Genomic DNA, 15,127 nt, shown 5'->3' with positions numbered 1-15,127 from the left:
TATGAATAAAATTGAAAAAATTGTCAATAAAAATGCTTCTCCAATAAAAAATACTCACGTCAAGTTATTTATATTTTTTAATGTCAATTAGTTTTCCAATAACGTATGGCCATGTGTTTAAATTTTTTGGCACGAGTTTATAATTAAATGATGTTGATTAAATACTAATATTTTAAAGTTAGAATACATTAATAACTTGATATAATAAATATAAAAAATTTGATTTAAATATTTTGCATCTCCAATTAACCGATATTTGGAACTAAAATTTTCTCCTACAAACAACTTATAATACAATGGGAATGGTATTTGGCATCCGGAAAAGTATGCTTCAACGTTGGGCAAGGTTCTGTTGGCCGAAATAAAACGTTGGACAAGGTGCTGACCCTGTTTCGATTTTCATGGATTCTATACGTTGAATCTCTCCCTTTCACCGTATTTGGTTCCACAAGGTCCCAGAAAAAAAAAAAAATCCCCCCGACATTTTTCATTCAATGAAGTGTCCCCAGCTGCCATGGCAACCAAAAAAAAAAAAGTATCCTCTCATTATAATTTGTGTGATTTCGTATATATTTCGTAGTTGATATTGATACTAATAAATATAATATATATATATATATGTATATGCACACACACAATACATGGACAAATTTAAGGAAAAGTGACACACAAAAAAAACCACCGAGAAAAAAAAAATTACAATTAAGTACCCATGACGATATTAGTATAGGTTTTGATAACAATTTTTACAAATCGGTCCCTGCATGTAATTTTTCTATTTCAGTGGTTTTTTTTGCTAATTTTCCTAAATTTAACACCACTTTTTAATTCAAAATTTAAAGGCACGAAATACATGAGTTGTTTTTATTATAAAATTTGTAATTTTATTTTTTGAAAAAGAAAGAAAGAAAGCGCCGTCTAAAAAAGTAGAATGATGCCAAATGACAATTTTTCAGTTCGTCATCCGCTGGGATTTTGATCCCCCCGCATGCCATCCCAGAGATAAATTGTTTGACCCCACCTCATCCGTTTGAGCCACACACAATCCCAAGTCATACATATCCCTCCCCCCCCCCCCCTCCAAATATCTCGCGCTAGATAATAGCCATAATTAGTTCTGTTGTTTAACTTCTAGTAAAATTTCTAAATTATTTGCCTTTATAGGGCCAAATTTTCTGATTTTCTTATGCAAAAGAGAGTGAACCTACCCAATCATAGTATAATAGAAAACTCACTGAGATAAGAAAAACCTCATAATTAAAATCATATTACGACATGCCACATCCGGTCTTTAATATAAAAACTGGTTAACTAATTTAAATAGATGAAAGATATTAGTTAGGATAGTTATTTGTAATAAAAAGGTATTATTTTTCCTAAAATATCTTTATTAATCAAGTATATTAGTTAGAACTATTATTATTCTAAGTATTACCTTGACAAAAAATAGATAAATATGAGAGATAAACTGGATTGAGATTTTATATCTAGAACCAAAATAAAAATCAAAAGAGTTTTTATATTAACGACCAGTATTGTTTCTTAATGAAGTTCTTACGTTGACAATGACACAGAACACTTGCCCTTATAAAACGTGAATTAAATTCCTAAACGCGTTTTTTGAAGTTGCTTTCACATACGTCACTAATTAACTTTTTAATATAACTTTTGTTATCATTCAATTCGGCTTTTTCCAAAAACAGTAGAAACAAAAAATACACTTGCCACTGAGTTGAGTAATTGTCTCAAAAAGGAACATGGATACGAGAAAAACGTGAAAATGGTGCTTCCCTGATAACATGAACTTTGAACTAAAATCCAAGGAACTTGTACGACGACGTGGGGGAGGACACGCGACGAAGACAAGGGGATCTGTATTTAGCTTCACAATCTAAATAGTGCTGCGTTCAATTATTTAAAGGTAGAGTATTTTTGAACACTAAGACATATTTTCACAAATATTTAATTAATATTCATAAAAATAAAAAAAGAAGCTTATCCATGAAACATTGCATGTCATGGACAAAAGGAGATGTGGCATTGAAATTCAGTCTTCATATCTTAAATATAAGGTATATTTTTTAGTATAATTTATATTTCAAGACCGGAGGAGTAATGATCGATGAACTCCCATCATATTCAAATTTCTTTCACATCATCCAGTTAATCACAAATCCTAGTTTGATATATAATTATATATAGACACATGTATGTATATATATTTATCGAGAAGGAGAGGTAATTCTGTTATTTAAGGGTGCAAAGTTGTATCAAATGAAAAGTTATATATATACATATGGACAGATGTGTGGACGACAGAGAGAGAAGGGTCAAGCTGTTGACTAGCAGGCAATTATTTACTTAACATATGCATGCACCTCATTTTTTTCATTGATATGATGTCCTGTGAATCTACAAATTATGTTGATATTAGCAATTTCCACACTTTTTAGTGGAGAGAAGCCTGGCTTTCCCAAAAAAATAAAGGCAAAAGTGTAATAAACCGTTACTACTGATTAATTACCCTATTTGAACACGCGTGGGCTGCCTGGCGAGTTGGTTAAATGGTGATTTGATTGATATAACAGGTAACCGTCAAAGGAGAAAAACCCGGTCATTATGCTTCTAGAAAACCCTTGGATTGTGAACCACATTCACGGGCGCCTCCTCCATTCTTTGAACCATCATTATTTATATCAACTTGGGACTCTAGATCCCAGGTTTTTAGGTCAGATGGCAGCCAATATCGCTTGACTTCTTTCCTTTTATAACCCTTGTGTTCCCCAAAAAAAAAAAAATCGATGTATTTATTCGATAAATTTTAAAATATTATTAATTCATTTTGAAAGTTCCCCCGATGTTCCCATTGCCTGGATATAGAAATAATTTATCCCTGTCTAAAAGCCAGACAATGAACAAGTTATATAAGATTTTGATATTTTCCCCATCCCCACACATACATATTATGAAAATAATAAAACTTAGAACGAAACATATAAATCATACAATAATCCATAACATTTCAATATTTCCCCCATCCCCACAAATAATATCATTATTAACATTTCAGAAAAATAAGTATATAAAGATCAAATTAAATGCTGATCAATAATCTTTCCGGTCGCGGGCTTGTATAGAAAAACTAATTAGAAAGTGGGACAAATAGATGGACAAGAAATTCATCCATCAGACTTAATTGGAATGAAAATAAATGATCTAAATAATCTATGCATACATATTTACATTACATATATTTGTCTGTAACTCAGTATATATTGCACAGTGCAAGGGCTATTTCGGAAGAAAAGGGAAGAAAAAACGGAAGAAGAAAATAGTTAGAACATGTTATGATAGTGAGATATAGTACATATTGTTTCATTTGCGGATGATATGAAAAGTTTTGAAAATTTGAGAAAGTGTTAGTAGAAATGTGTGGTAGAGGTCACGAATGGATGTGTATTTCCTCTGTGATCGATGACTTCTATCCAGAAAAGTGTAAGTTCTCTATCACTCAGTTTTTCCCAAAAAAAAAAAAAAAAAAAGAGGCTTAATACAACGAATATAGCTACATTTGAATATAAGCGTGTATAATTTTTTTAAAATATTTTTTTGTCATGTACAGTATTCTTTTTTAAAGTAATTTTGTTCGAGGCTGTGAGATTTCTCTCTCCTAATGTTAAGTAAATTGACTCAGTGTGATGAACCCAGATGAACAGTGCCCAATTGGTGGCCCAATAACAGGTCCTGATTGGGTCAGGCCCAAGAGCCCGCAAGGAGAACCAGAGGATCAGAGAAACACGTGGAAGCTCAGAGAATTGGATGCCAACATATAATAGGGGGACAAAAGTCGTTAGGAGTTTGTACCGGGAAAAAAAAAGGGTCGTTAGGAGAGAGTGTGGAATTGATTTGTAATCTTCTCTCTGTGACATAATTCCCTCTCTTATTTGCATTTTCTCTATTCTGCTCTCTATCATGCCGTGACGGTTAAACGCTATGTATCCAGTCTTTTGATTCAATAGTACGAATGTATTGAGCTTTTCGCTTCCCTTTTGGTGTTATTTCTTCAATTTTTCAGTCTTGGATCATTCTGATCCGCTCAGTTTTCGTTAAACATTTTAATAACCAGTTTATGTTTATCCATTTTTCCTGGGACTTAAGCCTCAATGCAAACCGATACATTTATAGCCTTTTTCAGCTCTCCCAGTACAAACCAGTACAGCAAGTAACATAAATAGAGAAATAGCCATAGAAGATGGCATTATTCTGATTCTAATATAAATACAGACATCTTGGCACCGTAAAAGGATACAACATCGCATTATTATTGATCAAATTCATCAAGGCTCCTCTCAGGATAAAGCCCTTTAGGAATTCTCAAGGGCCTTAGAGGGATTTAGGAGATAAAGGAAAGAAAGCAGAACATACCATCCAAAAAGCGATGTACATGGTGCTAGCTGTCAACAAACAGTAGGAGGGATCTTGGAAGTGGAGGCAAATTCATATCCAAAAATCCCTCAAGAATTGGAACTATCTGACACATGGATGGCCTGTTTAACTCATCATCTTGTACACACCATGAAGCAAGTTTTATTATCCTAGTCAGCTCCTAAATGTCTGCGTTCCGCTCTAACGTAGGATCCAAAAGGTCAAGAACATCGCCTCCTTGGATTACTACCTTTGCAGCCCATGTAGGGAAGAACCTCACTTGGCCATCTTTAGATGGCTCAGAGTTTCTTCTTCCTGACACCAATTCGAATAGCATCATTCCGTAACTGTAAACATCAACTTTTGGTGTGATAGCCACACCAGAAATCCACTCTGGGGCAAGATAACCTCTTGTCCCTCTCATGGTTGTGAGGATTCTGTTGATTTCCATTCCAACTAGCTTTGTGAGGCCAAAGTCTGCAACTTTTGGGCAAAAATCAGAATCTAAAAGGATGTTTTCTGGCTTTATGTCACAGTGTGTGATGCAGTCTCTGCACTTTTCATGGAGGTAAGTTAGTCCCCGGGCTATTCCTAAGGCAATTTGGTACCTTAATTTCCATTCTAATTTCTTGGAGTTCTTTTCTTGAAACAGATGGGCGTCCAATGAGCCATTTGGCAAGTAATCATAAACCAGAAGCTTTCTGTTGCCTTCAGAGCAGAACCCACGGAGTTGAACAAGATTCACATGTTGGACTGTACCTATATTACTGACTTCCGATCGAAACTGTTTCTCGCCTTGGCTTATGCTTTCAAGCTTCTTCACTGCTATGACACTGGAATCCGGCAATGTGCCTCTGAAAACAGAACCAAAATCTCCTCCTCCTAGTTTTTCAGAGAAATTCTTGGTTGCATTTTGTAAATCTCTGTACCCAAATGCCATCAACGAACCCTCGACCGATTTTCCTTTTCCAACCATCCTTCTCTTTCTTCTGGTTATCACAAACAGCAGAATGACTAGGAGAACCCATAGACCACTTACAATGCCCACTACAATACCAATAATTTTTCCACAATGCCCAAATGCCGTCGATGAACCCACCACCGATCTTCCTAAGCCAACTAGTCTCTTTTTTCTTCTCATCGTCACAAAGAGGCAAATTGCTAGGAGAACCCCCATGCCCCCAACCACGCCTATAACAATACCAATAATTCCTTGCTTCTTCTGTTTAGCATCTGAAAACTCAGAAGCAGCAATTTTGAGAAATAATGTTTCTCCATTACTCTCATCTTGAGAAAGTTGCTGCAGACTAATTAAATCTCCATGCCAAATTGAGCAGCCATCTTTGTCATAAGCATAAGCAACACAAGAGCAATTGTTAAAGCACGTGGATTCGCATTCACCAGCATTCCCTACTCCTATAGATTGTGCATGTTTAGGTAAGGCCAAGTTTGGCATTTCCAGAAACCTGTCTTTCTCTCTGTTAGGTGATGTTGGATTCTCACATTGCAACTTGGTTTTCCTCACACACCCACCTGAGTGATCCTGCAGATCCCAATCAGTTTGAGACTTTGGCTCGAAACCGGTCAAGCAAGAACAAAAGGGCAGGGAATTCTCATTGCACCTCCCGAAAGAGCCACAAAAAGCATAAACTTCACACTGTCGTCTTGGCTGAGACCAAAACAAATTCCACTGCTTGGTGCTTTCTAGCCATGAGAGTTGCTGAATTTGCCCCGACACATCCATCACCAAATGAGATATAATAGAAGAGTTATACATGAAGTAAGTGAAATAGCTCTCATTCTCGTTTGAAACAAAGGTGAAATTGTATAAGAAATTTAACCTCATTTCAGGGACCAAGCTGAAAATTTGGCCATTCCATGGACCACTCGTCCAATACTCTTCTGACTTGTTCCGAAGAATTAAGTACGAGTTGGTTCCTTTCGGGTCTAGCTCCAGAGAGAAGAGACCCATCGCAGGATCCTCAATGTTCTTCCATGAAGTGAGATGTTGAGGTTGTTTCGTCTTTTTGTTGAGTTTAATTTTTCCACCAGGAAGAAAGGTGTTGGTCGGGTTATCAAAACTCTGCCACAAGTTTTCTGAAGATTCTGGCTTGTCTCTGAGGACGAGATTCCCAGAATCTAGGAGGACAGCAACAACAGACTTTGAGGTGGAGGAAGTCAAATTCGTCGACCAAACAGGGATTTGAGACTCGCTGAGGAGAGCCAAATTGCCATTTGATATAACTAACTTGGCCGAATTTTTATCAGAGATAGGTCTGTCTCTGTTTGCGACCCAAACTATGGTCTGTTGAGAGACCTTTTTATACCAGATGCCTATGTAGTAATTTGAGGACTTACCTGGCTTGAAGAAACCCAACTCGAAGACACCACATGATGAGATGATAGTTTGATCTCCAGAAAGAGTTTGATTTGCAGAGATGGTATCAGTTGCGAGAGAAGGTATGGTGCCAAAAAAGAAACATATGACAAGAAGAGAGAGAAAACGGCATGGGTTCTTCATATTGTCCATGGCTTCACAGAAACAACTAAGACATTTGATATTGAAGAGTGTATGACTGGGCATTAGATGTTCACTCTGCACGAGGCTAATAACCGTTATGGGGGTGTTATTGAACGGGGAAACAAAATCAATTCACAAACAAGATTGGATTGTCTAAAATAAAAATGGTCACTTTGCATTAGATGTGCTTTTTGGTGATTTTAGAGAAGGCTTGGCCATGGCTGCGTCTGATAGAGCGATCGCGCGAGAAGCAAACCACAACGTACATAATTTTCGGGTGGACATATTTGACTTTTTCCATGTGTGACTGGCAGTGGTCATTGTGTTGACTTCGTCTTTCATTTGTGTGACCAATAGATTTTTCAAACAAAAAATCAAAGAAAGAAATTTCGTAGAACCAGATCATATATTGGCAAATCTTTCATTAATAAAAGTTCTTTGACAGAAATTAAATGACAGCATATTTGCTTCTTATGATTCACTTGGGCTTTATATGAGCCAGAACACACGATTGGACATGGCTACGGTCAAATTTTGTTTGCGTTCAAAGTTTCAAACTGTGGAGATGTTTTTGAATATTTCCAAAATTCTAATGGGCTTCTTGTGAAAGCCCATTTGAAACTCAACCACGTCCCTTGATCTTATATATTGCATGTATTACCAATAGGAGTTGGGTTTGGCAGAAATGGTCAGTCTCTTATAATGTGACAAAATAAAGTTCAAATCTCTACTGAAAAATGTGTCCACAATTAGTGTCTAATAGTGCCTTGAATAGGATTGCCTCCTATGGGATGATACCTATGCTTTGACAAAAAAATATATTGCATGTGTTTTAATCTCTTATCGTTAAAGTGAAGTTGAATTTTTTTTTTGGTTACATAAAAGTTTAGGTGAGTTAGGTCCCAAGGGTTCATTAGGACCAGGATATGCCTCCAAGCTCAAAGAGCGTTTACAGAGGTACTTACAAATCGCCTGCCAACAAGGTTTTCACATCGGCAGCGGGATTCGAACTCACAATCTTATGGGTTATGAGCCGATTCCTTATCAATTGGACTAACCATCACGACTTTATGGGTCATGAGCCGACTCTTTACTAACTGGACTAACTGTTGTCGGTGGAGTTGAATTTAATGGCATACCAGCTGTCCAATTCTTTTCTTCATTCATAGAGATTATTCCCACTGCTGTAATTATGTGCTGGTTATTTCTCTTTGGGGAGGAAAAATAAAATAATACATTAAGGGATCTCTCCGTTTGAAATTTTGTACAACAAAAACTGTAAAGCGGCTTTTTATGATATATTTTAATATACGTGATTTTTTATGTTTTTTTCAATAGGCCATATTGTACAGTATATGTTGCACTTGTATATACATAGCTTGTACATATTCAACAAGAAACTCACTATATTGCGTAGTAATAGTGAGTGAGATTGTTTAGGAAGTGGAGGCCAGTTCATTTCTTCTTTATCAAGTGACCTTTTATCCTTTAGCCAGCAATGAGCCAACCTCGAATATATGCAGGATTCTGCCGTATATATTAAAATAAAGATAAGCTCGTGCTTCATGCTGCTGATAATTAAAATTGGAGATGAAAATTCTGAAACCTGTGCTTTCGGATATGGCCAAACTTTAATCATAAGTTTGTGTTTATCAATTGTTCTATATACGTATCTATACTATACCCTACAAACCATATGCATCATATTACTTAGAATAGTTAAAAGGTTTGAATAATATAATATCCTCCAATGACATCAGATGAAAAATTCCCACCGTTGTATTTTATATTCATTAAAAGCAATATCTCGATTCGGCAAGCAAATGAACACCACAAAAAATGCAGGTATATAAGAATATCATCAAGCTGTCAGCTGTGTGATGAGGACAGGCGGCGTCATGAAAATTGAATACGAAAGGGATTGAGAGGTGTTTTTAATGGTCCGAGGGAAGTCATCTAACGTTGTCACTGATCGAATTAAATTAAGATGTCTTGTAATTGTGGGTTTTGAAGGGTTAGGTTGCTATAGTTGTGCCACAATTCAATGTGAAAGAGATTATCAAACTATACACACACACATTTCCCATTCCTTTAATATTAGCATCTTCACAACCCCATATTGCGTGTTTCATTGTGGGTTCGCCTTATATGTATGTATGTATGATATTGTGAATCTTGATAGTGAAGGTACGCTGATCTGACTTCCTTCTAATGCGTCTATAAATCAAGTTCTAGAAGAAGCGACCAAGATTTCAAACCAGAAGGTTTGAAGAACATAAACTATAGTCTCAAAGTTCTATCCATTAGGAATGCACATCTTTTGCTTTTTGCCCACTCTTGGTCTGTGTATTTTTCTATCATGAGGACAAGTAAATAGGAGGGGAATAAGTACACTTTTTTAGAATTGAGAAAAATTGGTTACAATAATAAAGTTGTCACAAATTTTAAAAAGAGATAATTAATATGCAAGTCCTCATAGTTTCGACCTATTTTTAATCAGGTCCTTATAATTTTTTTTTATTAGGTCCTTATAATTTCACTTGTTTTAATCAAGTCCTTATATATATTTTTCTTTTTATCAGGTCCTTATTGTTTTACCTTATTTTTAATTAGATTCTTATATTTTTTATTCTTTATTCTGTAAATAATAAATTATTATAATAATCTTATGTTAATATTCTTTTAATTTTTAGTTAAAAGTGTATATTATTTATTTTTCAATTCTAATTTTTATAACTATAATATTCAAATAATAATAAAATTTTCTAAAATTAGAATATAATTATAAATAATTTTTAGTTAAGTATAATTGATTATTATGATTAATTATTAATTACTAGATCATTATATTAATTATTTTGTCCAATTATATAATTATTAATTTAAAAATAAAATTAATTTTAAAGAATAAAGTTAATAAACAATTTTTTTAAAACTACAAAGGACCTAATTAAAAAATAAATAAAACTATAATGATCTAGTAAAAAAATAGAGGGGCCTAATTAAAAACACATGAAAATAAAAAGATTTGATAAAAAGAAAAAATTTTATAGGGACCTAATTAAAAATGATATAAAACTATAAGGACCTAGAGATTAATTATCCCTTTTAAAAACAAGTTCTAATAAATATAAGAAGGACATTCTTTTATTTTTAACAAACCAATCAATTCCATACACAACTTCTTACGAAGTGCCTTTTTTGGACTAAAAATTAAACTCTTCTAGTAAATGACTTTGGGCAGGTTTTTTTTTTTTTAAAAAAAAATTATTTTAAGGCTGTTTAAAAGAGCGGTAGTTGTTTAGTTTAGCTCAAGTCATAAATAGCTTATCAAAATACGCTGAATATATATTTTCTGAGAATATATTTTAAAACAAACAAATACCACATATTTAACTTAATTAAAATCACTTTTTAAAGTTTTGACAACAGTCAAAAGAGCTCTTTTAATATTATATATACATATATACACACACGGTGATTCAAAATTCTTTTCCGAGTTAAAAGTTAAGCTTTTAGAATATCTTGTTTTTTTGACCTTGTTTAGAATATCATGTTTGAATTTTTCTGCGGGCCGGTCACAGAAGCTTAACATGAAAAGCAGCAAAGGTAGCATGCAATGAATCAAAACTTATGAGTGTAAAAGCTAGCCATAAATAATTAATTAATGTGCTTTATTTTGAAAGTGTCACATTTCTAATGTTGACCATGAAGTATAATTAGTTGTATGACATAATAATAATGAACTGAATAGTTTTATTTATGTGAAACATCGGTTATAAATCACTACTTTACATCCGTGTCCCAAACCCTGGCTCAGTTTTGGACCGAGTATTTTGTGAACAAACGTGTATCGTGTTGACCTGGTCTTTTATTTATAACATGTAACCATCAACATTGTAATTTTTTTTCTTTTTATTTTCTCTCTCTTTTTTGATAACATCAACATTGTTTTCTGTCCTACGAGAAAAGAAGGAATTACGCGTAATCAGATAACGTTAATTTTCTCATTGGTGGAGGGAAGCTAAAAAAGGTACCCTAAGAGGCCAAGACACTGAAGAGTGCGATATATAAGAGAAACAAACAATTTGTTTGGTAATAACGACGGTCAATTTGGTCCCAAAAATTTTGTCAAAAGAAATTTTGGTCCCAAACAAAAAAGAAGAAGAAAAAAAGAAAGTAATTAACGAAGGTCATCAATGTACAAATGGCCCCGCTTGTCCATCGGTGGACCATGTAACCGCGTGCCACCTCATATTATTGACGTCTTTTCCTTTTCCTTGTAAATATAGTTTATTTATTTTTCTTATTTTAATATACATATATATAAACTCATTTCTCAAAATTGCATTGGGCGTATCAAGTAAATCTGAGACAATATTTTTAAATTGTATGGCTTTATTAGTTATTCTTTGGCTCCGTACTAGTATAATTTTATTCATTATTACTAGGATTTCCAGTTAGTAACTGTTACTTATTTGCAGATGAAATTACGATAAAACAATTCTAAAAAAAAAATCAAATATACTGTATTTTTATTAAGCTTCCATCCCAATTCAGGAATAGCGTTTTGCAATACAGCTTATGTATAATACTTCATTCTTCTTTTATTATAAGATCTAATTTTTTGAATAGGTCTGTCTTTTTTTTATAAGATCTTCTTTGAGTTTGTCAGAGTATTTAATACCTTATTACTTATTTTACCTCTAGTTTGATGCATTTACTATATTCTCTTTCTCCATTTATCATACTATTACTCTTTCACATTTACACATTTATATAGAGGGATATATTTGGAAAAAAAATGTATTTGTCATGTATTAATTGTTTTTAACAATTGTAACTGTTTTCTTAAACCATGTAATTTAGTTAAAAAAATCTTATAATAAAAGACAAAAGGAGTATATAAAATTGTGTATATGAAGTTATCGTGACATTCAACCCCCCACTTTTTCATTCATTTCTTTGAAAAAATAGACATAAATTACATAAACTTATTTATGCATGCATGATTAGTACATAATAACATGTTATACTGAATTCAAGTTGCTTGTTTAGGTGGATTCTCAAGTTCAAATTTAACATTGACACCTGCTTGTGTGCGTGTGTACTCGTAAATTATATAAATAAACAAAAAGAATATTGGAATAACCTTAGATTAATTATTTGAAAAATCACAAGAGTAATGTAGGGCAATTTTAATTTATCGATATATAAAAATTTGTTGGGGAAATCATTATAAAAAAAAAAATTGGTGCAGAAACACATGCCAACTAAATGTTGTCAACCCCACCAACCAACTAAAATTCAGGATCCTCAAGCCATATCCGTATCTTATCCACAAAAATAAAACGGAAGAAAAAAAAGATAAAGAAAAAAGAAAAGAAAACAATGTCTTTCCCATCAATACTAAGTACTAACAATGGATATGAATGAGCTGTGTGATACCTCATTTCCTGTCCCCCACGGGCTGTCTCTAAAGTTGCTCCTTCTTTTCCCTCTTCATCCACTTCAACACTCGCTACTCGCTGAAAAAACGATAGGATTTAAAGTTCTTATTACTTTTTTATAAAGTATTTTATTTCAAAACTAATAATAAAAATTTTAATATTATTCAATGTTAAATATTAAGATTTCTGTTAAGAGTTCCTTTTTATTAATTTTAGAGTAAAATAGATGTACAAGACCTATTAAGAATCAAGACTGGAGTAAATCTTACACATCCAGATAAGATCTGTTTCATTGATTTATCAACATACATAATAAAATTTAAAGAGCATACGGTCACTTATTGCTACGCATTTCCTTCAGATTTCACGTCAACTCATGAAAAATTGTTTAATTTAAACACGTTTTGTATATTTAAAACATATTTACTTTTCTATATAAACAATATATCCTGTGCAATATAAAAAGGAGAGAACTTGTATACCAGGCCTTATTCCATAATAAACTCTTATTATAAATACTGTTAACATTTTAAAGTATAATTGTTTTTCATTTGATTGAACAAAAACATATTCACTACTCTCTTCTGTTCATAGTATAATACTACTTACAGTTCTTTATATAAAAGTTAGTTTAACTTTTAATTTGATTCTAAATATAAGATCACGTTCTATTTTATCTCTTGTAGTTATTCATTTTTCTTAAAATGTTCCTTATAGTAGTTACACATATTAAATGTTTCATTAAATGGTAATTCTAACTAATACACATGATTAGCAAGGGTAACAAACTTTCTTAATCTACTCAAATTTGTCAGCTAGCTCTTATAATAATAACCAGAAGTGGTATTATAAGTCATTTCTAAAAAAAATGATTTAGTTCAAAATATAAGTTACATGGAAAATAATTAATATTTATTTGTTAATTTTGTCTGTGCAGTCAATGCTTAAATGCAACCGTTTATGTTTTTATATCTCCTTCACAACCCCATTTAAAGGTAAAGTTGGAAAAAATTAACAATCATTTATTGATTCTGATGATAAAAGTAACTTACCAAGTGTTATCCAAAAAAAAATACTCATCATTAATTCCAGCTAGAATTTAAATGGGCTTGCTAAAGATGCTGTGAGGAACTAAAATCATAATTGATTAGGATTTTCGGAAAATTATCCAAACGGCATAAATGGGTGTCATAGGTAATTTGTTAAGCTCATGCAAAATTATAGGAGCTTCCACCACTCAACCAAACAAGTCACCAATGGTAGACATTCCTCAGAGGTTAGTAGGTACAGGCAGGAGTAGTGTTTTTGCAGATCTTGTTTTTCATTTCCAAAAAAAAAAAAAAAAGAAGACTTAAAACAGGTGTCCCCCGGCCGGCGTAGCAAAATGATCCAAAAAAATAAATATTAAAAATTGGAATATATTAAAAAAAGAAAAAAGTTGTCTGGAAGAAAAGGCAAGGAAGAAGGCGACACCGTACTTACCATCCCAACTCAAACACTGTATAAATACAAATCCAAATGCCCACTTCCTCTTCACACTCGACTGCTTGCCGGCCTTTTGCAGCCACGTTCCCCACTCTCCTTCTTCCTCGCTCCCCTTCCCTTCTCACTCTCTATCTTCCTTCCTTTCTCTCACTACCGATTTTGTCACCACCATGACTAACTCTTCCAGGAACAAGTTCTTCCTCTGTTTTCGCCCCGTTGTCATGCTGGACTCTGCTGTTGAATCTGATGGCTCCCCTCCCACTGCTTCCCATAACCATGAAATCCATAACCCACACAATTCCCTGCCTCCCAAACGCAAGCTTTCCCGGGTCATCAAAGCCATGGTGGTTGAAACTATACTGGTTAGTAACATCAAAGCCGTACTATGTTCCATACAGAAAAAAACAAAATACGAATGAATCTTTGTCTGATCAGGTTATTTTTGTTTGGCTTGCAGAATCGAAGAGCTCGCCGTAAAAACCGATCTCGCCGGGATTCTTCTGAATCAGACCGCAGTTATTCGACGACATACACAGAGGAAACTTCATCGACCGGCGATGACAGCTCCATATGGAGTCAAACGTCAGTGGATATCACCAGTATTCAAGAAATAAACTCCGAGTCTCGGTTTTCATTGTCTTCATCAGACTCAAAGTTTTTAAGCAAGTCCAAGTCTTGCCCCTCTGAAGCAAAGGCCAGAAAAAGAAGCCGTCGAGACCAGCGAAACAAGTTAGACTGCTCCGGGATATACATGTTTCTCTTGAGCTTAATTCTTACGGTGTTCTGGGGCAAGATTCTGGGCATTTTGTTAACATCCATCTGCCTATACTCTTACTCTGTTTTGAAAAAAAGATCCCTGAGGCAGAAAACAGTGAGGAAAGACGGCAAGAACAGGAATCAGAAGGGAAGGCTGCAATAAAGGGCATTAAATTTGATGTGAAAGGTAGGGGTATTTTGGTTGATGCATCTCAGTGGTGGAAGGTTCATGGAGAACAAAAGGGGAGGCATAAATTTGTTTGGTTCTGTTAGTTTCTGGCAGTCGGCGAAGAGACAGATCATATCAGAGTAACAACCCCAAAGAATAGGATCCATCTTGGAAGATTCTGACATATATCTAACATTACTTAGAATTAACCCAGTGTAGTTAATGAGATTGCTCCCTCTAAAGAGGTTTGGTTGTTGTCTGTTTAATTAATTTGTTGAAAAATTTCACCTGCAATTTAATGTGCTCAGCGATCTTCTTTAA

General features: G+C 33.9%; 2 protein-coding genes across 2 annotated transcripts; one reads left to right on the top strand and one right to left on the bottom strand.

Annotated features, from left to right (window-relative positions):
* Positions 1–4,304: 4,304 nt before the first annotated feature.
* Positions 4,305–7,094, bottom strand: LOC114751532 (G-type lectin S-receptor-like serine/threonine-protein kinase At2g19130). Its single transcript, XM_028940193.1, has one exon. The coding sequence runs from the start codon at positions 7,007–7,009 to the stop codon at positions 4,607–4,609; it is 2,403 nt and encodes an 800-aa protein (XP_028796026.1). The 5' UTR covers positions 7,010–7,094; the 3' UTR covers positions 4,305–4,606.
* A 6,850-nt stretch (positions 7,095–13,944) lies between these two features.
* LOC114751694 (uncharacterized) lies at positions 13,945–15,127 on the top strand. Its single transcript, XM_028940368.1, has 2 exons — positions 13,945–14,243; positions 14,339–15,127. The coding sequence occupies exons 1-2, from the start codon at positions 14,052–14,054 to the stop codon at positions 14,798–14,800; spliced, it is 654 nt and encodes a 217-aa protein (XP_028796201.1). The 5' UTR covers positions 13,945–14,051; the 3' UTR covers positions 14,801–15,127.

The sequence above is a fragment of the Neltuma alba genome, unplaced genomic scaffold (genome assembly GCF_004799145.2).
Source record: "Neltuma alba isolate B1F8T4 unplaced genomic scaffold, ASM479914v2 tig00001137_pilon, whole genome shotgun sequence".
Classification (NCBI taxonomy): domain Eukaryota; kingdom Viridiplantae; phylum Streptophyta; class Magnoliopsida; order Fabales; family Fabaceae; genus Neltuma; species Neltuma alba.
The sequence above is the reverse complement of the archived record's forward strand: the minus strand, read 5'-3'. Positions and strand labels throughout refer to the sequence as shown.

What these genes read in the sequence shown, in the direction of transcription:
- LOC114751532 (XM_028940193.1), bottom strand. Translation starts at nt 7,009, where the DNA reads ATGCCCAGTCATACACTCTTCAATATCAAATGTCTTAGTTGTTTCTGT.
- LOC114751694 (XM_028940368.1), top strand. Translation starts at nt 14,052, where the DNA reads ATGACTAACTCTTCCAGGAACAAGTTCTTCCTCTGTTTTCGCCCCGTT. An exon ending in TGGTGGTTGAAACTATACTG is followed by an intron (nt 14,244 to 14,338) that starts GTTAGTAACATC and finishes TTTGGCTTGCAG; the next exon opens with AATCGAAGAGCTCGCCGTAA.